At 48.3% G+C, this 23,351-nt stretch overlaps 1 protein-coding gene across 1 annotated transcript; it reads left to right on the top strand.

Annotated features, from left to right (window-relative positions):
* The first annotated feature begins 1,601 nt into the window (after positions 1 to 1,601).
* On the top strand, positions 1,602 to 21,613 carry LOC142495690 (uncharacterized). Its single transcript, XM_075601502.1, has 15 exons — positions 1,602 to 2,700; positions 8,318 to 8,416; positions 8,969 to 9,067; positions 9,379 to 9,477; positions 10,934 to 11,119; positions 12,845 to 12,943; positions 13,078 to 13,176; positions 13,614 to 13,712; positions 15,913 to 16,110; positions 17,972 to 18,070; positions 18,411 to 18,509; positions 18,921 to 19,019; positions 19,832 to 20,029; positions 20,491 to 20,589; positions 21,572 to 21,613. Exons 1-15 carry the CDS (start codon positions 2,638 to 2,640, stop codon positions 21,596 to 21,598), a joined length of 1,662 nt encoding a protein of 553 aa, XP_075457617.1. The 5' UTR covers positions 1,602 to 2,637; the 3' UTR covers positions 21,599 to 21,613.
* The last annotated feature ends 1,738 nt before the right edge of the window (positions 21,614 to 23,351 follow it).

The following is a 23,351-nucleotide window of genomic DNA, read 5'->3' as shown; positions in this document are numbered from 1 at the left end:
CATATATGTGTAACACACTTTCCCCTACCCCCTTGGGATGTAGCTACAGCGTATATGTGGTGCAATACCTGTGGCTCACAAGAGTCCTGAGCCTCCGCAGCTGGGAACCTGGGGCGCACCTGGATCGGTGCTCGGTAATGCCTCCACCTGTACGGGATGCTATATGTAGAATAACCCCGTTACAGGACACATAATAAAGAGTACACACTGGGTCACGCAGAACAAGTTTAGAATTAGCGATAAATGATGGTTACAGCTTCCCACCAGGCCTCGCACGGCCGTAAACCCTCACCGTGTTCCCAACACCGTGTCGACTCCTCGTAGGGTATTCCATCCCCGAGGTGCTCTTGGACACGAACCTTCCCAGTGTCCCCAAGACCTAACCCACCCAAATGTGTGAGACAGCGCTGCCTCCACTAAAGTGTTGAGTTGGTGCACTTGCTGGATAAAGGTACCTGCAGGGCGTGTCCACACCCAGGCGCGCATATGATGAAGATAGGATCCACAAGGTCCTCTAGAAAGCCTCCATGTTGGGTGGTGTCTCGCATGGACGGCTCCACCATGAAGAGAGTCTTGGTGGCAGGTGTCTGGTCCCAGAGTACCCGAGGCCAGGATGCAGCCGCTCCTGGCTGTGTCCCTCACTATAAGGCTACAGGGGCAGTGTCCCTATCTATGGGCCTGTCCCTGCAGCAACCACAAGCTGAGGTGAGTCGGGGCCTAAGGGGGTCTCTGGCATAGTGCATGGGTCAATGACACCCTACACATGCACACCCTACCCTTCTGGTGTCCCAGCTCTGACTGCCGTGGCTCTCTGCACGCAAATTGTATAAACTCAGATTAGGGGGATGCTGTTGAGCTATTGGCTGTTGTCTGCCACCTGACGCTATACAGAGGCTCATGGGACATGTAGTCCCTGCTGGGAGCCTTCTCCTATTGATCGCCTATTCGTACACATACGCGGCATATTGTGCATCCGAAATCACATCTAAGATGGGGGCGCCCTGCGGAGGGAGCCGCCAGAGCCTCTGACAACCGGGTTGCCCGCCACCAGCTGCCGCAGAACTCCCTACACCCGCCGGACATATGTCCGCACCCTCCAGCAGCACCCACAGCTGCCACAGAGGTAAGTGGTCACTGGGAGCCCAAGAGGGACCGGGGCTACATTTTTATACACACACATACGTATTTACACCCACACACATATATATGTGCTCATTTGCATGTCAATTCCCAGATTCCCTTGCTGGGATGGAAGCACTGTATGCTAGGTGATAATGGTAGAAAGGCAGGGTTGCAGACCTGTCTAAGACATGTGAATGTGCTCACAAGTGATATATATATATATATATATATATATATATATAGTGAAAAAATAAGTTTTAGCGCTACAATGAAATAATATCTATGTGTGTGTAAATAGCCACAGCGCAATAATAAATAACACTTTAGGGAGGTGTTACCTATTTATAACCTTTCCCTAGTGCAGACACGAAGGTCCACGACCCCACAATACACCGTGATGTGGAAATTGTAGAAGAATGACCTAGGCGCAAAAAGGAGAGAAAAAAGGGGGGGGGGGACATAGAGTACTACTGTATGTCTTTTATAGTGTCACATATAATTGGTGAGAGATACTCACAAATTGGTCGTTTTAAATAGGCCTTTCTCCAATTTAATTGAATCTGGAACACTGGCTTGTCATCTGGTGAAGTAGGGACTGGCTTTCACACACTTTGTTTGTTGCAAGATTCTCTTCAAGTTCTGTACCCTCCTGGATGGACTTGTTCTCAATTAGGGTTGAATACCATAAGGGATAGAGATAGTGTAACGCGTAGCGACCGCGAGGCTGATGTAGGGATTGGTACAAAACGCCGACCACAACCGTGAGGGCGCTTCTAGAGTGTACGATAGTCTTGCAGGCCGGATCAGGGTAATAGAAGACAGCGTAAATGAGGTACTTGCCAGGTCTTGGAGTATAGTGTAGCGGATCGTTAGGTTAAGTAGCCGGAGTCAGGATTGGAGGGCGTAGAGTAGTCGTAGAGCCAAAGCCAGGGTCAATGCAGGAGAGAGCTGCGTCGTCGTGGTCCAATGCCAGGGTCGGTGCAGGAGAGAGTAGAGTAGTCGTATCCAAAGCCAAGATCAGCGCAGGAGAGTATCACAGGGTAAGTTCCAGGCAGGGTCAGGCAGCAAGGTTCAGGCAGACACGCACAAGGTAGTGAGTACAGCGTCACACAAACTGGAGTTATGCTCGGCAATGACTCAGAGTTCGGAGAGCATGTTTATAGGACCTCCCACCAATGGGAGGCAACCAGGAAATAGGGCTGCGGTTCCGGATAGGCTGCTGGATCATGCAAGTGCGTCCTATTGCACAGCAAATTGTGACCGCATTAGTGTGCGTGCGCGCGCCATGCACAACGTGTTGGCGACCCGGTCGCGAGCTATCATCGCACACCACAGCACCCGCGCCAGTACGTGGGCGGAGACCACAGGCGGGGCCCGCGGAAACAGAGGCGGAATGAGGAGCACAACCGCGCCGAGTTGTACCGACGTCAGGACGGGGGCGGGACAGAGTGGCGGAGGCCGCAGACTGACGGGGAGACCAGGCACGTGCCGTGCGTCAAGACCGGAGGAACGAGAATGTGCCCTGCACCCAGAGACAGAAGACGCCGACGGGGCCCGCGAAGGACCCACGCGCCTCACGTAAGTACCACCGGCAGGTTGCCACTCTTGAGTGCCATGGGGATCAGATGGGCGAGTAAGTGTTAAAGGGCAAAGCACCAGAACGGCGAATCCTCACAGATAGATAAGACACAGATATAGTGCAACACAGTTTATTAAAAAATTAAAAATCCTATAAACATATACGTAATCTACTCACACTCTGTAAGTATTAAAAGGGCAGTTGGAGAGATTATAATCAAACTGAGTCTCTCACCCTCAGTTTGTGCCCTGGCCAGCTACTGTCCATTCTTCAATAGTTACAACCTGCTGAGGAGATCTGCTGGAGACAGTGCTGCTCCGTGTACCGGCGTCTGTTCTACCTGACCGCCGCGCACTTCCGCGTCACGTGTCCCCCTGAAGAAGCCGCATTGGGGAAACGTTGGGTGATTACTGATCGGCGGCAACGCAGTTAGAGGCTAGAGGGGGAGAGAGCCCCGACGGAGAAGATTTTGGAAGCGGAGCTGCCTTCCAGCGAGATCTCGCGATACTAGGAGTGTGCGGCGGCGGTCAGGGAGAACTTTTCTAGTATACCAGAGTGCTTCTTAGGGTTTCTTTATTCTCTCTTTCGTTGCTTTATATATATACACGCGCGCACACATATATACTATATATATGTGTGTGTGTATGTGTGTGTGTGTGTATACACACACACACGTTCTAAGTCACACAGCTTTACATTTTGTAACAAATTATATTTTGATTTTTATCATTTTCAATGAATGAAAGACTTGAGAGTGACAATGCTAAGAAGTTTCACTTCGTTCGCGTGTGCTCTGCGCACACACCCCTTTCTTTTTTCTTTTCTTTTTTTTTAAAGTGTGTCACTTAGCTGCATTTAACCCATTAAAGCTGCAGTACAGTCTTTTTTTTTTTTTTTTATTTATTTTTTTACTTCAATAGTTTCATGTGTGCAATCTCTAATTACCTAAAGAACTGTATAGCTGCAGGTCAATTCGTTCTCCATGTATTGATAGGCGAAATTTGGTGACATAATTAGAGCTGGCATATGTTTTTATTTGCTTCTGTCAGTCAGTGGAAGCTCATGAATATTCATGAGCACTGCTGCACTGACATGTGCTAGAGGGAGGGCAGGGCTGACAAAGGGGTGTGCCAGGGCTTGTGACAGGACATGAAGGGGCAGTGCCTTAGCAAATGGCTGTTAAAATAGAATACAAGAAAATTGGTCTTTCAAAGTTGTTGTTTTTAAAACAGAAAATGCTAAAAGTATTTTTTCTTACTACAGAACTGATTTATTAAAAAAAAAAACACACATGCAGGATATTGACTGAACTGCAGTTTGAAACACTTTTGGCCCCTGCGGTACTGTTCCATTTATTTAATAAAAAATACCACTGCCATTAGGATAAATAATGGTATCCCGCACTCAAAATGGATAATAAATCTTCGCAACATCAAGATTATCATAGGGAAAAGTTCGATTTAACTTGTTGTATTACATATAAAGCTATCATGAATAAACCTAGCATGGAGCTCTGATAATCAGAGCTGTGGCCACGTCACAGCGGCGGTTCAGCCAATGAGGGCGAACCAGCCGCGTGACATCATGGCCACGCCCGCCCCCCCCCATTGGATCTCCTGCTTTTCACTGGACGCGGCTGAAACTGGTGCACACGCCGCCAGGCACTCCGCCGCGCATGTGCACGCAGAGACCGGAGCCGTAGCCTAACAAAGGGAAGTACTGCTGCTGTTTTCAATCAGGGGGAACTGGCCTAAAGATGGGGTTAGCCCCCGAAACATTGCCCCTCTTTCTTTTTCTGTAAATACTTATTTTTTTCCAAACATCTGTTTTTCACTTTTTGTTTCTGATTTTCCAGTTATTTTTCACCTAGTTTTGAGCTTTATCTTGCGTCACCGTTACGCATTGCCAGCGCTGTTTCTGCGTGCTCAGCATTGAGAGCTGTGGATAAGTACAGTATTACCGTTTACCTGTGTTAACGACTAATAACTAATTACTAATATCTCCCCCCCCAATCCATCCCCATATACCATTTGTCACGGACAGCACACTTGTGAGCATGTGACTTACATATGCAACCAGGGTTAATACACACGGCAACTCTAACCAACTCACCTTTCTCCTGCGTAAGGTACTTTTAATGAGTTTATATTAACCCCTTACTCAATTGCAATCATATCTACATGCTTCCACCCCCAAAGGGAAAAGATATTAGAAAAACATACAGAGCCTCTGGTCTGTGTTTATTTATGAAAGACTATGCACTTAACACACAGAAATCAGTTGTAGCAAAATGTGTCCAAAATGTAAATACTCTACAAAGTGTGCAACAGTTCACTTATAGTCCAAATCATCACTTAATAATGTTTGGCTTTAATATACAAAAAGATAGTGCTTAGATTACATAAAAAGATGACTACAAGAGCATAAAGTTACAATAAATGCAGAACAGTTCTTAAAATAAAAGGATAAAACAAACAAAAATCCCTGTACTGTACATTACCATATGTCATAGGTCCTGTCCCAGAGAGGTCACTGATTGCATTGAAACACACATAAGACCAACCCTTGTTGTAAATCAGTTACTTGGCTGACATTTTTATGACTTGGAAAAAAAAAACCTCTTGTCTCGACGTTTAAAACCTGACTCAATAATATTAAAGGCCTCATAACTTTATTTCTATAACACTTAGACAGATGCCATCTTCACCGTTATGTGGGTGCACTCCACATACACGCCCACATATAAAATTCAACAGTCCAACGTCCATTTTCGCAGGAGAACCCATTATCTGTCTCTGGCACCTCTTACCCATGCAGTGTGTGGTATGATTTGATTTGTCTAATCTCAACGATGACAGATTTCTATTTGTTACTCTTATGAATTGGTGTCAGGCCCATTATTTCTTATATCATATCTATTGAATCTATTAGTCACGCCCCTTGACACTCCGTAGAACCCTTCCAGGAATGCTTTGAAATTACCTTTAACAGTGTCCTGTTTAGTTGGGTGTTAGAGGCCATAATTTAATCCCATCTCTGGCAAAACAGATGTTCTAATCTCTAGATTCTATCAGTCTTAAAACTAAGCCAGTCCAAGGGTTTAATAGGCCATAAAACATTTCTTTGTATTTTTTTTAAATCGCACTGCAATCACATTAACCCCTGAAACACCAGAATGATTAAAATACTTAATATTATAAAATAAATTTTAATTAAGGGGACGACGTACGGATCCCTTAGGTTTTTATGAACCATTGTATTTACTTTACGTTTTATACTGTAGCTAGGTGTTGCTGATTTCCCATTTGTTTTACTATACCACTGTCATTAGGTCACTTAGCTCGTATGTGGGACTGACCCTTCAACCAATAAACATGTCACTGTTATTATGTCACTTTGCTCGTACCTTGGACAGATTCTTTAAGCCCCTGGTGGGAAACAGGTGGCCCGCAGGAATTTTCTCTGTGCTCCCCAACCTCCTCTCCCTGGTCCCTTCCTCCTTTGATCCCATCACAGAAGCACACGGGGACCGAGCTATAGATGGAAGGAGAAGCTACATGTAGCACTGCTTCCCCCCTCCCCCCCCCAGTGTGAGATCCGCAGCCTCTGCTACCTGTTGTGTGGTGCAAGTACCTGTTAGGGTCAGGAGAGCTGAGTCTTATCTGCGATGGTGGGAGATCAGGACAGGCTTAGGTTCTTCTCTATGCTCTTTCTCAGGGTGCTAAGCGCCTCCAGCAGTAGTGGGCTCCAGGGTGTTCAGAGATCAGCCCCCACTATTGCATGTTTCTTACCTCCTGCCATGGGACTGACACTCAGACAGGAGTATGATGATGAGTCGTCTTTATTAGGCATTCACTGCAGATCATCTTCTTACAGCGGTGCAGGTTCTCAGAGGCTCCAGGCTTCTGGATGATGCTTACCCAGATATTATAGGGCATCTTGGTGGTATGATCAGATGCTCCCCCAGCCTCAGGGCTGGAGGTGGGCACGCTCATCTCACGATGGGAGAGGCTCATAGCCCTACTGCTCTGTTCCTCATCCAGAACAGGACTGCTAAATTTGGCACTCTCATCAGGAAGCAGAAGGGGCGGGCTCATGGTCTATACCTATCCCTGATAGGCTTACACAGGCCATGAGTCACCACCTTACTTCTGTCCATCAGTGAGGAGCATTGGTGGGGGTCACAAGCCCATAGGATTAATCCCTTACAACCTGCAGCTAGCAGGACTTACATAACAGGGCAAAGAAAGACAGGCAGAAAAGACATACCATGTTACATACAGATACAGCGGGGAAAGCATGGACTACCCATGACAGGAAAACAGAGAGGTGAAGTGGGGGGGAGAGAGAAAGGAGGGGGGGGAGTGAGCAAAGAGGAGAGATCATCACAGAGAAGGGTGAGAGCTCATACCAGAGATGGAGAGAGAGATCAGCACAGAGAGGAAGAGGGGAGAGAGATCAGCACACAGAGAGATTTTATACAGAGCAGGTATAGGGAGGGGTAATATGGGGCAATAGATAATGTGCAACCCTTTTAGGGGCTGAAGGGCTGCACATGCCGCCCCTGATGTATCATGTTGCCCAGCACTGCTTTAACCCATTAAACATGCCACTATCATTAGGTCGCTTTGCTCTTACATGAGACCAATCCTTTAACCCAGGGGTGTACAAACTTTTGTGCTGCGCCCCTCCCACCCCCGCCTGCCAGCCCCTGTGCTCGCGCCCTCTCCCCCCCTCCCCTTACCTAAAATCCGGCTTCAAATGACGCGTGGGGTCCGCAAGGTCATTTGACGCATGTTGCCATGGCGACGCATCGCCGAAGACAAGGTAGGAGACACTGCAGAGGCCTCACTCGATGCCCCGGCACTTAATTTAAATGCAGTGGGGAAGAGCGCAGGGCCTCTGCAGCCACCGCGCCCCCCCCACTTTGCGCAAACCTGCTTTAACCCATTAAATGTTACTGTCGTTGGATTACTTTGATTGAACGTGGGACTGACCCTTTAAACATGTCATTGTCATTACGTCACTTTGCTTCTACGTGGGACCCATCCTCTAACCCGTTAAACATGTCACTATCTTTAGGTTATTTTGGTCATACTTGGGACTGACACTTTAAAGAGGTTAACTTGTTAATCTAGGGGAAGTCTCTTCTACTAGTTGCCTAAAGGAGCTACATGAGAACAGATTTACAAGTGATTCTTGCAGTATCTGCTCTTTTTTTCTATGTCACAACCCCTGACCTCAATGTTTCATTTGACTTCCCCATGCCTCCTGCCCCACCCTTGATTACTGACCTTATACAACCCTGAGTTTGTCCTGCAAACTGACCTCAAATGCATTTGACCTTAGTATGACCCAGAAGCTAACATCCACAGAATGTGTGATCTATGAACTTTGGCAGCTTGCTGCCTTCTTTCTAATTTTTGACCTCTGACCTTTTGTGCTGCTGAACCTCTAACCGCTAAATGTGAGGTGCCACCTTCTCTTCGTGACCTCTCTACATCCAAGGTTCAGGACCACTTGACCCTATGATCCCTGGAACCTGAAAATGTAACTCCGTCCTCACCTTGCGCCCCCCTTCCCCTCTGCCCAATATTAACCCTTTGCTCCCCGCAGAATGGGCTGAATGCTCTACACCTCTCCAGTAAAGAGGGCCACCTGAAAATGGTGAGCGAGCTGCTGCATAAGGAAATTATCCTGGAGACCACGACCAAGGTAAGGAGAAGTGGGGAATTCTGACATAAACGATGCACGTTCCATCATTCTCTCTCCTCCTCTTCTTCTTTTTATCTCCTTATCTCGCTGCCCCTTTTCTTTAACCACCTTTCTCCTCTTGATCTGCTTACCCCTCTCCATCTTTCTCCCATTCCTCTTGTTTCTCTGACCCTTTCTCTTATTTTATCCACTTATACTGTCTTACTCTTTTCCCTGTCACTTTCCCCCTTTTTTCTTTTACCTATAGCTCTCTCTCTCTCTCTCTCTCTCTCTCTCTCTTCGTGTCCTTGGCTCTGCACACTCTTCCTTCATTTGTATCTTTTTCACTATTATTCCTTACAACTCTCCGTCTGTCCATCTCCCACCCTCCTACTCTCAGACTCGGGTTCTCTGTATATCAATTTCAACAATCTGAGCCAATTGGAGCTCTCCGTTTCTGGAAACCACCCACGAGGACTCTTTTGTATTAAAATAGGAGTGCGTCCTAGTGATATAACACCATTAAATTAATGTGCTGCCACCCCCACTCACTCTTGAACTTTGACCTCACAGAAGGGCAATACGGCTCTGCACATCGCAGCTCTGGCCGGTCAGGAAGATGTGGTACGAGAACTTATTAATTATTCGGCCAACGTCAACAGCCAGTCACAGGTAACGACCCTTAAACATTTTATACCACCTACCATCTCCCTATAAATGCTACTCTTTTTCCCGTTTCTGAAAAATATTTGAGTTAGAAATATATATTTTTTGAAGGTTATTTTAAAATGGACGCCATCATCTTAGAAGAAAAAGGTAACGTCTCTTATCTATTCTGTACTTTTTATTGCACCCTTTTGCATTAAGGATTTGCGGCCCGGACTTTGAAAGTTTTATTGGTATGAAGGTGGCAAAGTTACATGACTGATTGCTTTGGGGTTACGTGTAATGATGCCTATGACATTGCTTTGTCCCGCCCACAGAAAGGCTTCACCCCCCTGTATATGGCGGCTCAGGAGAACCATCTGCCGGTCGTTAAGTTTCTACTGGAGAACGGAGCCAATCAAAACCTGGCTACAGAGGTCAGTGATGTCATACACTGCTTCATATAACCTCACTCTCTCTATTCAGTGACCTCCCTGTGATCCCACGCTTTCTCTTCTCTGTGACATCACACTCTCTTCCATGTGACTTCACGCTCTAGATCTTCCACCATGCGACCTTGCACTCTTCGCCCCACAACTCGCGCTCTTCACCCCCCTACTTCCCACGCGACCTCGCATCTTCCCCTCCCCGCGCAACCTCGCGCTCTTTACACCCTCGTAACCTTGGGTTCTTCCCGCTTGTAACCTCGGGTTCTTTCCCCACCCACGACCTCACACTCTTCCACGCCACTTGCGACTTCATGCTCTTCCCCTCCCACGCGACCTTGCACTTTCCCCCACCCGCGACTTTGCACTCTTCCAACCAGTGACCTTGTGCTTTTCCCCCTGAAATCTTGCAGTCTTCCCCCCCACAACCTCGTGCTCATCCCCCCACGACCTCTCTTCCCCCTTGCACGCTCTTCCCCACATGCGACCTCGCACTCTTCCTCCCTGCAACCTTGCGACCCTTCCCCCGCTGCGCAACCTCGCGCTCTTCCCTTGCGACCTCTCTCCCTCCCGCACGCACCCCCCCCTATGACCTCACGCTCTTTCCCCCCTTTAACCTTGCGCCCTTCCCCCCTGCGCAACCTCGCGCTCTCCCCCCCATCATGACCTCATGCTCTTCCCCCCATAACCTCATGCTCTTCCCCTGTAACCTCGTTCTCTTCCCCCCTTGACCTTGTGCTCTTCACCGTGATCTCGTGCTCTTTCCCCCGCGACTTTGCACTCTTACCCCCGCAACCTCTCTCCCCCCGCATGCACTTCCCCCCCTGCGACCTCACGCTCTTCTCCCCCTTTAACCTTGCGCTCCCCCCCCCTCGCGCGCGCGACCGTGCACTCTTCCCCTTCGGAACCTCGTGTTCTTCCCGCTCGTTACCTCGGGTTCTTCCCCCACCCGCGACCTCGCGCTCTTCCCCCCCGCAAGCTCACGCTCTTCCGCGCCACTCGCGACTTCACGCTCTTCCCCTCCCCCGCGACCTCGCACTGTCCCCCACCCCCCGCGAATTTGCACTCTTCCAACCAGCGACCTAGCTCTCTTCCCCCCCGCTACTCATGCTTTCTCCCCCTTACGCTCGACCCGCAACCTCACACTCTTGCAATCCACAACCTTGCGCTCCCGACCTCGCGCCCTTCCCCCTCCATGCTACCTTGTGATCTTCCCCACCCTGTGACCTCGTGCTCTTCCCCTTCCAGTAACCTTGCGCTCTTCGCCCTACATGACCATGCTCTCTTCTCCCACCACCGCGACCTCACGCTCTTCTCCTACCCCCTCAACTTTGCACTCTTCCCCCCCTATGGCCTTGCGCTCCTCCCCCCCCCCCCCCCCACGACTTCGTGCTCTTTTCCCCCCCACCACCATGACCTACGGTCTGTAACTCCGCCCCCTGTGCAGGATGGCTTTACCCCGTTGGCTGTGGCTCTGCAGCAGGGCCATGAGAATGTGGTTGCTCATCTCATCAGCTACGGGATGAAGGGGAAGGTACGCCTTCCAGCTCTGCACATCGCAGCGCGTAATGATGACACTCGCACTGCTGCTGTGCTGCTACAAAATGACCCCAACGCAGATGTGCTGTCAAAGGTCAGAGGGCGCAACCCATTTGTTTTCTTTGTGTGTGTTTGAAATGCTGCTGGGCATTCCACTCTTCCGTTTGTAACATTGTCACAGGAGAACAGGTTTATCAACACCTTTTTATACCAGGATCATTCATTGAGCAAAGCAAGGAGGTAAAATAAATTGTAATTTATTTCAGGAAAAGACATAAACACAATATAACACAATTTACCTGGGTTAACACACTTACTGGGAACGGGGCTAACGAATAAATCTATCCTTTAACCGAAATTCACAAAAATGACCTCTGTAGGAGCCCTTTCCAATGACCGTTAGGTACTCACGAAAGTCCTGGAACTGATTTCAGCATGCAATGCCAGACGCAACCGCCACGTTCTTCAGAAGTGGGACTCTTGAGTCAAAATCTTTGAAGCTTGCTCGCGTATATATTCAGTACAGACCATCTGTGAATTTGCCGCTGTTGGTTTGGCGCTTGGATTCCCCCTCCTCATTGGCTGCAAGGCTCCTTATGAGTTTCAGCGTCCCATTCACCAACCTCTACAGCCTATCAGAGCGTGGGAAATTTCCTGCCAGCCAATCACCGATTTGCCGGTATTGTAAAGCCGGGTGGGCACCTTTTCTCAGTCTGCCAAGGGGCATGCGCCAACCTGGCACCTCTGCCTCTTTGCATACTGAGCCCACCCGCTGTCCAGGCTCCACAGAGTCTGGGCTCTGGCAAAAGGTGGCCGGATAGCCCTGTTAGCCCAGGATGTGGGTACTCAAGCATAACTGCAGTTCCCCTCCTGTTCTAACAACTTGGCATCCCTGAGGTTTTCAAGTCAGGACTCCGCATACCCCATAGGCACCAAGCTTGGAAGCCATCTGGTCCCTCGGAATCCATGACTTGGAAATCCCACAGTTCATTCACTGGTTATCAGTACATATACCTATTAAATGTAACTCTTTAATAAAATATACTGTGTCCTGTCTTTTGTGTGATAAAGATATATAAGTCCCTTTTCTGGTGTCAGGGATGGAGTGAGAGTATATACTGCCTACACTCACTAGCCTCATTCTTGGCACACTTTAGAAATAACTTTTAAAACTTTTACACACAAGAAATCACTCAGCTTTATCACTTAGCTGGAGCACCCCCTGAATCCCTATACCAGGTTTGGGGTACCTGGGCATGTACCTCTTCTTATACTAGGGACCCCTCTTTATACTAGGGACCCCGTGTATGATTGCAGGTATACATTAACCCCTTCATGTACTTTTACCTTGTCTGGAAGATGCTGCAGCATGAATTCTGGCGGTGAGTCGTAAGAACGTTTTCAGAGTCAGAGTTTGCCCGGAGTAATGTGCTTGGCTGCATCCGAGAATCTCACTCGATTCCCGGATCCAACTTTTGGGGTATCCCATAACTCCGGAACCCCGATACATAGCCACATTCTGTAACGACTTTCTCCGACAAACCCACCCTGAAACTTACAGCATAGAAATCTCCCGGTCCCAGCATCCCAGGAAAGGCAAAACACAAATAAATCTTCAATGTCCCATAATTTGCACACAGTCACAGTAATGTATATAGGACATATGGGTCCAAGAGCTGACACTCTAGGACCTCAACACACGGATCAGGGGTAACCAAGTGGGCTGAACCTTTATTAGTGAGCCTGGTTAACCCCTTCACCGTCACAAACATAATGTCCTGCTTCCTGTGACTTTGTGTGTTGTGTGGTTCTGTTACAGACAGGATTCACACCCCTGCACATTGCCGCTCACTATGAGAATCTCAACGTTGCGCAGCTTCTGCTGAACCGGGGAGCAAACGTCAACTTCACCCCCCAGGTGAGAGATCCCAGGGTTCCTGTGTGTCTGGGGCTGCCTGTCTCTCTCCTGCTGATGCTCCCTCCTCACTGGTGCCTGTCTCTCTCTCTATTGAATGGTATAAGTGCTGTGCACATCTCTCTCTGTCTCTGTAGAATGGTATCAGCGCACTGCACATTGCCTCTCGCCGTGGTAATGTTATTATGGTACGGCTGCTGTTGGATCGTGGGGCTCAGATAGATGCACTCACCAAGGTAACGGGGTACATAGGAAGTGCTATATGTGTGTGCGCACAAAGTGTTTTGTTCCTGTGTTTGTATATATGTGTATATGGGGTGCTGTCCCTGTGTGTGTGTGTGTGTGTGTGTGTGTATGCGCGCGTGCGTGTGCCCCAAAGGGTGTGGTCACAATGTGTGTGTGCACATAGGGTCCTGATCCGGATTGTGTGTGTGCGCACAGGGTGGTGTTCCGGTGAGTGTGTGTGTGCAGAGACGAATGTTCCGGTGAGTGTGTGTGTGCAGAGACGAATGTTCCGGTGAGTGTGTGTGTGCAGAGACGAATGTTCTGGTGAGTGTGTGTGTGCAGAGACGAATGTTCCGGTGAGTGTGTGTTTGCAGAGATGAATGTTCCGGTGAGTGTGTGTGTGCAGAGTACTGTTCCAGTGCGTTTCACCATCTGCCTCTCTGCACAGGACGAGCTGACCCCCCTGCACTGCGCCGTGCGAAACGGGCATGTCCGGATCTCTGAGATTCTGCTGGATCATGGTGCCCCCATCCAGGCCAAGACCAAGGTACTGGGGTTGGGGCAACAGAAGAATGGGTATTAAATAAAGGATGCATACAAGGGCAAGAGCCACAGGAGTCAGACTATTAATATAGGTGACCAAACATTGATGAATCAGACTGCTCTCCTTTGTAAAGGTCCTAGTAAATGCAGGTGCAAAGGGTAACAGCAATAGCACATATACCAAATGACCCCAAGAGGTAGGATCAAAAAAGCACCCCCGATAGTGCACTCATTGCCTATTATATAGTATGGGGCGTAATACCCTATCTGATTCTGCTACGTGGTATATTATAGTCAGAAGGAGAGGGTTAAAAATGAAAATAATAATAAAACTTTAATACATCCAATTCATTAAACACTCAAAAGTTAAAAACATAGATAGTCCTCATAGTGCAGTCAGAGGGACCCATAGTAGGTGCAAGTGACTATTTGCAATTTAATAATATGTATATGGTCCTCAGAAGCTGCAGACTTATATCACCTTGATATCATATACTGTAGCGGTAGCAGTTACTGTGTGATATATTCACCATCTGATAAATGTAGTACTGTTAGATACACCCAGGGGTAACACAGTGGGGTAATTATATGATACTAATATCAAAATTGAATGTACCATAATGTACCATAATGAGGGCACTAATACAGAGTATCATTCCTGCTCTGTATGAGTAAGCAGCACGCTATATCCACATTAACCGCACAGCATGAATGCTATTGACAGCACACGGAGGTGCAACATGCAACAGAAGCCTCTGCAGTAGCCAGACAACTGACAGCGGGGTAAACTCCCATTCAGATCGCAATTCCCGTCCGTATACAAGCCGTGTGTGTAAGGCCGCGGGTATGGTCAGCGCCCTCGGCAGTGAGCCCCTGCAGCCGCAATGAGGGCGGCTTTAGCAGGGGCTCGCGCACGCTACCGCAGGCGTGCGGAAGCGTAGCCGACAGGAAAATTTTAGTTTCGGCGCTCATGGGAGCGCAGGGCCGGTCACACGAGCGGTTCGCCCAATTAGGGCGAACCAGCTTAGTGAAGTCACTGGCCCGCCCCCGGACGGCGTGCGAACTAAGGCCAGGGAAAGCACCCGCACAGCTGGAGTCACCATGGACTCAGCCTAAGAGATGTGGTGAAGCCGTCCGCAGCTCCCTCTATGACGTCACTCTTGCGACGTCCTATTCAGCCGTTTCGTGTGTATGACACGCTTCATCAGGGGGAGGCGTCTATACAATACCCTCCTCTCCATGACGCTTAATATACCCACATCGTGGAGGCTCGTAGTATCCTGGCCAATCAGTGCAGAATACTGTGAATGCCCTATCTAAGCGGGCGAACTTTAAATGATAGGTATCACTGACCTGTTAATATAAGAACATTAACACTCCTAACCTCCATACTGCTACTGATTGATTGGATATATCCATTGGATTATGTGGGAACAGTGAAAGGCAATGTATTGTATATGAGACATTGATAATTAGATCATTTTGTACTAACTGATAAGGGATGAGAGGTACTCCATTCGTATGAGGGGTTCTGAGCATCGGATATCTATAACATAAGTGGCTTCTGAGGACCATATACATATTATTAAATTGCGAATAGTCACTTGCACCTACTATGGGTCCCTCTGACTCCACTATGAGGACTATCTATGTTTTTAACTTTTGAGTGTTTAATGAATTGGATGTATTAAAGTTTTATTATTATTTTCATTTTTAACCCTCTCCTTCTGACTATAATATACCACGTAGCAGAATCAGATAGGGTATTACGCCCCATACTATATAATAGGCAATGAGTGCACTATCGGGGGTGCTTTTTTGATCCTACCTCTTGGGGTCATTTGGTATATGCTCTTTTCATGGAGGTAGTCAGGTTTCTCTGGGTCCTCTTGTCGCTCTTTTTCTTCCCCTCCACTTGTCTCTCTCCCTTTTCTCCATCCTTCAAACTCATAAAGGAAACCATGGCTCTCCTCCCTCGCAGAATGGCCTCTTCCCCCACATACAGGTGGTGTGGGTGCAGGGTCAGGCTGCTTTGGGGGTGAGTAAGGGGGTTCATGTAGCTAGAAGCTCCCACTCATGGGCCTGTCCCCTCCCCTGCAGAGTGCCCAATCAACATACACATGCAGAAAGTTTAGGAGTGGAATCAGCCTCCTGGGGTGCAGTGTAATGTAATCCCAGGCTCTTCTATGTCTCTTTAACCGCAGAACGGCCTCTCCCCCATACATATGGCATCCCAGGGGGATCACCTGGACTGTGTGCGACTGTTACTCCAGTACCAGGCGCACATTGATGACATCACGTTGGATCACCTGACCCCGCTGCATGTGGCCGCTCACTGCGGTCACCATCGTGTGGCCAAAGTCCTGCTTGACAAGGGCGCCAAACCAAACTCCCGAGCCCTGGTGAGAGTCAGGTCACTGGAGGAGCTGGTGCTGACACTTTGGGTCAGATCCAGAAAGCTCCATTATTGATGTGGAGAGACGCTAAGTGTTATGGGTATCTTCAAAACTCACTAACGCAGTGTTAAGCACTTTGTTCAGCCGTAATAGGGCCCTTGCGTTAGTATAACTCCTTCCTCTCCCCCCTTTCTCCTCCCTCCCTCCTTTTCTATTCCCCCCTCTCCCTCTCATCCACCTTCTTCTCTCCCCCCTCTATCTCCACCCCTCTCTTCCCCCTCTCTCTCTCCACCCCTCTCTTCCCCCTCTCTCTCTCCATCCCTCCCTCCCCCCTCTCTCTCTCATTCCCCTCCCTCTCTATCACCTCTCTCTCTACTCCCCCTTCTCTACCACTCTTCTCTCTCTACCCCCTTCTCTCTTTACCCCCTTCTCTCTCTACCCCTTTTCTCTCTTTACCCCCCTACTCTCTCTATACTCCCCTTTCTCTCTCTACTCCCCCTTCTCTCTCTACCTCCACTTCTCTTGCTTAACATGAGTCACGATAAGCTAACGCAAGGCAGTGCTAACTGACATTTCCTCTTGCTCGATTTTTTTGTTTGTTTCTTTTAATAAATGCAACAGTTTGTTGCCTTTACATAGGGTGACCATAATTGTCCCGACAAAACCCGGGACAAATTTGGTGCATGTGCAGTCGTAAGCACCGACTCGCAAGCACGAACGGCGTTGGCTGACCGCTTATGCGCATGCGTGATTGGTACTTGCCAACCGCTTGTGCGCATGCACGATCGGAGCAAACCACCGATCGGCATGTGCGTCTGGCAAGTGCAGATCACGCATGTGTGGCCAGCGCAGAGAAAAACTGGTTCAGTGGCCATAAAAGTCGGGACCCGGGACAAACGGCGAAAAACAGGGACTGTCACGGCTAAACCGGGATGTCTGGTCACCCTACCTTTATGGCAATGCAATTATATAAGTTGCTGATCAATCTGGTCTCCTGTGAACGATCGGTGACGATCCTGCTTCCCAGGACAAGCAATATGGTTTTCAAAAGAGGAAGTGGCGTGGCTTCCTAAATAGTTGCTATAGCAACCTAGGGACGCTTAATACCTTCAAATGATTTAATAACACACACCTGATTTATTTAAAAAACATGGTATTACGCCTATTCTAATGAGATAACTAACGGTTGCGTATAATTAGCTTTGTGGTTTGGTGTTAAACTCCGGGAACATAACGTCCATTACTAATTTTGAAACATTACTTAATTGGGCTTTGTGGATCTGGGTCTTGGTGATAGGCTGGGGGGGTCACTGAGGGAGCTGGGCGTCACTGTGGGTCTGGGGATATCACTAAGGGTCACTTATCACCACTGGGGTTGCTGTAATGTCACTGGGGGCTGTGATATCACTGGGGGGTTGGGGCTCGCTGGCAATAACTGATTATCACTGATGGTCACTGAACGTATATACGCACACACTCGCGCACACACACCACACACACACACACACACACACACACACACACACACACACACACACACACACACACACACATATATATGCTCCAAAAATAAAGTGGGGGAAAGTTTATTGAACAACAAAGAAAATGTTTGCTCACAAGAAATGGGAGGTGAACAATAAAAAAACATTTTGTTTTATGTCGGTGTGTGTATATATATATATATATATATATATATATATATATATATATATATAATACCCGCACACCCTCTTCTTTTTCGCTACCTTACACTCACTTTCCCTTTTCTTTTCTCACCCCCCTCGCCTCTTTCTCCTGACCTTTTTCTTCCTATGTCTCTCTCCCTATCGCTTTTCCCCCCACCCTCCATTTCCTCTCTCCCCTGTAGAATGGTTTTACTCCTCTGCACATTGCCTGTAAGAAGAGTCACGTCAGAGTCATGGACCTTCTCCTCAAGTCAGGAGCCTCCATCGACGCTGTCACTGAGGTGAGGGCGCAGGATATCTTGCGCTCTTTGATTTCTGTCTGGCTGCATCTCCCTGAATTCTCCAGGATTGTCTATCTCAGTCTGATACCTCTCTAGCTATCTCTCTCTTTTCCTGATGTCTATAGGGCGGTCTCTCTTCAGGATGCCTCTCTCTGATGTCTCTCAGCTGTGTCTCTCTCTCTCATGCATCCCTCTCCTTGCTGTCTCTCTCGTTCTTGCTCTCTGATGTTTCTCTGTCTCTCTGTCTCTCTCTCTCTGGAAGTCTCCCTCTCTCATTGATGTTTCTCATTATCTCTCTTGTTTTCTCTCTCTCTCTCTCTCTCTCTGCTGTCAATTGCAGTCTGGTCTCACCCCTCTCCATGTTGCGTCCTTCATGGGACATCTCCCCATCGTTAAAGCACTGCTCCAGAGGGGAGCATCACCCAACGTCTTCAGTGTGGTGAGTACTCTACCACACAACATTACATGCAATGGGAGTGCTGTTCAAGTAGGGAGTGTTACCCAATGCCTTCAGTGTAGGGAGTACACAACCACACATTATCACACACAGTAAGCACTGCTCCTAAATGGAGCATCACCCAAAGTCTTCAGTGTTGGAGTACACATCTACACAACCATACAACTACACAACATCACACATAGTGCGAGCAATTCTCCAGAAATGAACCTTCACCCAATGTCTTCAGTGTAGTGATTACCCAGCCACACCCCAACTACACGATCAGAATACAAAGCTATAAAGCAAAATAACGCAACCATACCACTGCATTTCTACAACGCATCACACAGGGAGAGTGCTATTACCAAAGGGAGTATATTAGGTGTACATGGGTGTGCTGTTGTGTTACAGAAGGTAGAGACCCCCCTGCATATGGCAGCTCGTGCAGCACACGCAGACGTGGCAGAGTTTTTACTGCAGAACAAAGCAAAGGTGAACGCCAGAGCGAAGGTGAGACGTGTGTGACGTGTGTGTGACACGATGTATATGTGATACTGCGTGTGTGTATGTTATACTGCGTGTTTGTGCGTGTGTGACACTACGTGTGCGTGTGTGACAATGTATGTGTGTGTGTCACACTATATCCGTGCATGAGACACAGGCGTGTGTGTGCGTGACACTGCGTTGTGCATGTGACTCCTGGCTGCATGTCAAATTGCTGACATCCTGTGTACATGTGTGACGCAGTGCGTCTGTATGTGTGTGTAATGATGTGTGCATCGGTGTAATGATGTGTACATATGTAATGTGTTTCCTGCCTATTTTCTTTCCTCTCTCCCTCTCCCCAACATGTCACACTGTCCCCCTGTCCCATGTCCCCAACCAACACTCCACTTCTCCCTGTTCCTGTCCCCTGTACCTCCCATCTTCTGCCCTTTTTCCTGTTCTTTGTCGCCCCTGTCTCCTTGTCTCGTGACTTCTTTCACACTCCTCCTTCCCCATCTCCACTCTGTACTTTCTGTCCCTCAGCCACTCTCCTATGTCATCTATTTCCTCTGTCCTTCTATCCCCTCTGTCTTTCGTCCCCTCTATACCTCTGTTCCTCTATCCCTCTCTCCATTCTGTTCCCTCTACCCCTCTCCTACTTTCCCAATTGTCCTGTCTGCGACTCTCTGTCCCATGTAACCCTTGTTACTCTATTCCCTTCCCCTCCACCCCATCATCCCTTGCCCCCTTTTCACCCGTCTTTTCTTCTCCTTGTCCTCTGTGTCTGCTCGTTTATCTCTTTCTCATGCCCCTTCTTGCCTCTGTCCCTCACCCAGGATGATCAGACCCCCCTTCACTGTGCCGCCCGCTCGGGTCACCTGGACTTGGTGCGTTTGCTGCTGACACACGGAGCTCACCCTGACCCACCCACCACCGCGGCTCACACACCTCTGCACCTGAGTGTGCGGGGGGGACACGCCCAGATCGTGGAGCTGCTGCTGGAGAGCCAGGCGGCCCACACCTCCATGACCAAGGTACAGCAGAGCCTGGCATCATCCCCAGCCTCGCACCATCCCAAGTGGCAAACCCGACGGCACTGCTTGATCTCCTACCATGAATATTCACCCTGCCCCCTCCACAGTGTCGTCGCACAGTGCCACAAACAGAGCAGTGTCGCTCCCTGCTCACCCTAGCTCCCCTGCAGTGCGTTGCTCCTTTTCACCCTGCAGAGCCTCGCTCCTTGCTCACCCTGACCGCCACGCAGAGCATTGTTCTCCCCATGCAATGCGTTGCTCTCTGTTTAATCTTCCCCCTGTAGAGTATCACTTTCTGATCTCCCTGCCCAACCTGCAGAGCATTGCTCCCCCCGCAGAGCGTCACTCCAGGCCCCGCTGAAGAGCATTGCTCCCTCCCTGCTCATGCTACGCATCCCGGCAGAGCATTAATTCCCCCCTGCAGTGTTGCTCCCTGCTCATCCTGCCGTGTCTCCCCTCAGAAAGGTTTCAGTCCGCTCCACGTGGCTGCAAAGTATGGGAAGATCCAGATCACAGAGATCCTGCTGGAGAGAGGAGCTCACCCTAACAGTGCCGGCAAGGTGACCCTTTTGTCACTGTCTGTCCCCCTCTGATACTCCCTGTCCCTTTCTCTGTCACTGCCTGTCCCTCTCTCTATCACTGCCTGTCCCCCTCTCTGTCACTGCTTGTCCCCCTCTTTTACACTGGCTGTCCCTCTCTCTGTCACTATCTGTCCCTCTCTGTCACTGCCTGTCCCTCTCTCTATCACTGCCTGTCCCTCTGTTACTACCTGTCCCTCTCTCTCTCTCACTGCCTGTCCCTCTCTCTATCACTGCCTGTCCCTCTGTTACTACCTGTCCCTCTCTCTCTCACACTGCCTGTCCCTCTCTCTATCACTGCCTGTCCCTCTCTCTATCACTGCCTGTCCCTCTCTCTATCACTGCCTGTCCCTCTCTCTATCACTGCCTGTCCCTCTCTCTATCACTGCCTGTCCCTCTGTTACTACCTGTCCCTCTCTCTCTCACTGCCTGTCCCTCTCTCTAGCACTGCCTGTCCCTCTCTCTATCACTGCCTGTCCCTCTCTCTATCACTGCCTGTCCCTCTGTTACTACCTGTCCCTCTCTCTGTTACTGCCTTTCCCTCTCTCTCTCTCACTGCCTTTCCCTCTCTCTCTCACTGTCTGTCCCTCTCTCTATCACTGCCTGTCCCTCTCTCTCTCACTGCCTGTCCCTCTCTCTATCACTGCCTGTCCCTCTCTCTCACTGCCTGTCCCTCTCTCTATCACTGCCTGTCCCTCTCTCTATCACTGCCTGTCCCTCTCTCTCACTGCCTGTCCCTCTCTCTATCACTGCCTGTCCCTCTCTCTATCACTGCCTGTCCCTCTCTCTATCACTGCCTGTCCCTCTCTCTGTTACTGCCTGTCTCTCTCTCTCACTGCCTGTCCCTCTCTCTATCACTGCCTGTCCCTGTCCCTTACTGCATATCCCTTGTTACTCTGACCTCTGCTCTTACTCTATCACTCTCCATTGTCTTTCTCTTTTTCACTGTCCTTCTTTCATGTAGAGAAAGAGAGAAAAGGTCGTATTTTAGCAATGCTATGAAAAAATAAGCAGCAAGATTTAGCAATAGCATTAACGTGAGGGGAGAACGAAAGAGAAGTCTTATGTATGTATATCTTTATTTATATAGCGCCCAAAGCTGTACTTAGCGCTTTACAAGAGAGACAATATAGTACAATAAGTGCAACAAATAAGATCTGACAATAGGAAAGGAAATCCCTGCCCCGGAGAGCTTACACTCTAATTGGAATGTTGGGAGACTTACAGAGACAGCAGGTGAGGGAATAAGTGCAGTAGATGGCAGTGCTTCGCCGCAATGGTTGGTAGGAATGATTGAGTGTGGGATAGTAGCCACGAGTCCAGGCTATTGGAGCATTTAAAGCTGCAGTTCAGTCAATATCCTGCATGTGTGTTTTTTAATAAATCAGTTCTGTAGTAAGAAAAAATACTTTTAGCATTTTCTGTTTTAAAAAACAACAACTTTGAAAGACCAATTTTCTTCTATTCTATTTTAACAGCCATTTGCTAAGGCACTGCCCCTTCATGTCCTGTCACAAGCCCTGGCACACCCCTTTGTCAGCCCTGCCCTCCCTCTAGCACATGTCAGTGCAGGAGTGCTCATGAATATTCATGAGCTTCCACTGACTGACAGAAGCAAATAGAAACATATGCCAGCTCTAATTATGTCACCAAATTTCGCCTATCAATACATGGAGAACGAATTGACTGGCAGCTATACAGTTCTTTAGGTAATTAGAGATTGCACACATGAAACTATTGAATAAAAAAAAATAATTAAAAAAAAAAAAAGACTGAACTGCAGCTTTAAGAGGTGAGTTTTAATGTTTGACTTAAAGGTGTGGCGAGAGGGTTCTTGGCGCACACTGACTGAGGGAGTTCCACAGGTAAAGGACAGTGAGGGAAAAGGTTTAAGGTGAGTGAGAGTAGTAGAAGGGAAATGGGTGGAAAGGAGACAATTGTGGGTAGAACGCAGTAGACAAGCAAAGGCATAGCAAAAGATCAAAGCCAATATGTAAGGAGTATAAGATGAGTGAAGGTAAGGAGGAGAACTTTGTGGGTGTTCCAAAACTTGATAAGAAGCCAGGAGGAGAGGAGCAGGGACTGTTCTTGGAGAGATTTTAATTATTATAACAGCAGAATTTTGGATAGATTGCAAAGGAGAAAGTTGTGAGGCAGAGAGGTCTGTTAGCAGTATGTTACAATAATCCATATGGGAGAGGATAAGGGCATGTATTAGAGTTTTAGTACAGTAGTAGTGTAACAGAGGAGAGAGCAGATCTTACTAATATTGCGGAGGAAGAAGCGAAAAGTTTTAGCCATGTTGTGAATGGAGAGGGAGGAGTCAAATGTCACGCCATACAACATGCTTTGGCGACAGGATGTATGGTAGAACCATTTACCGTGATGCAAAAAGGGGATATTGGGCCCGGTTTAAGGGGAAATATGAGGAGCTCAGTTTTATTATTTATTTATTTATTTATAAAATATTTTACCAGGAAGTAATACATTGTGAGTTACCTCTCGTTTTCAAGTATGTCCTGGGCACAGAGTAAGACAAATAATACATGGTTACAAATACAGTTACATAAATGAACAGGGTATATACATTATATACAAGACATTGCATGCACAGTTAAAGAAAATATATATTATGAGCGTATGAAACAGTTACAGACCAGGTTAAAATGTGAGACAGCCTTAGATTTGAAAGAACTTAAACTGGTGCTGGATGTGAGAGTCTCTGGTAGGTTGTTCCAGTTTTG

The sequence above is a fragment of the Ascaphus truei genome, chromosome 5 (genome assembly GCF_040206685.1).
Source record: "Ascaphus truei isolate aAscTru1 chromosome 5, aAscTru1.hap1, whole genome shotgun sequence".
Classification (NCBI taxonomy): domain Eukaryota; kingdom Metazoa; phylum Chordata; class Amphibia; order Anura; family Ascaphidae; genus Ascaphus; species Ascaphus truei.
Note: the sequence above shows the minus strand (reverse complement) of the source record. Positions and strands in the feature narration are given on the sequence as shown.

Excerpts from the sequence above, each read along its gene's own strand:
- LOC142495690 (XM_075601502.1), top strand. The coding sequence starts at position 2,638 with ATGTGCCCTGCACCCAGAGACAGAAGACGCCGACGGGGCCCGCGAAGG. Across the intron at positions 9,478-10,933 it reads ATCAAAACCTGGCTACAGAG|GATGGCTTTACCCCGTTGGC; the intron begins GTCAGTGATGTC and ends CCCCCTGTGCAG. Across the intron at positions 20,590-21,571 it reads ACCCTAACAGTGCCGGCAAG|AGAAAGAGAGAAAAGGTCGT; the intron begins GTGACCCTTTTG and ends TCTTTCATGTAG.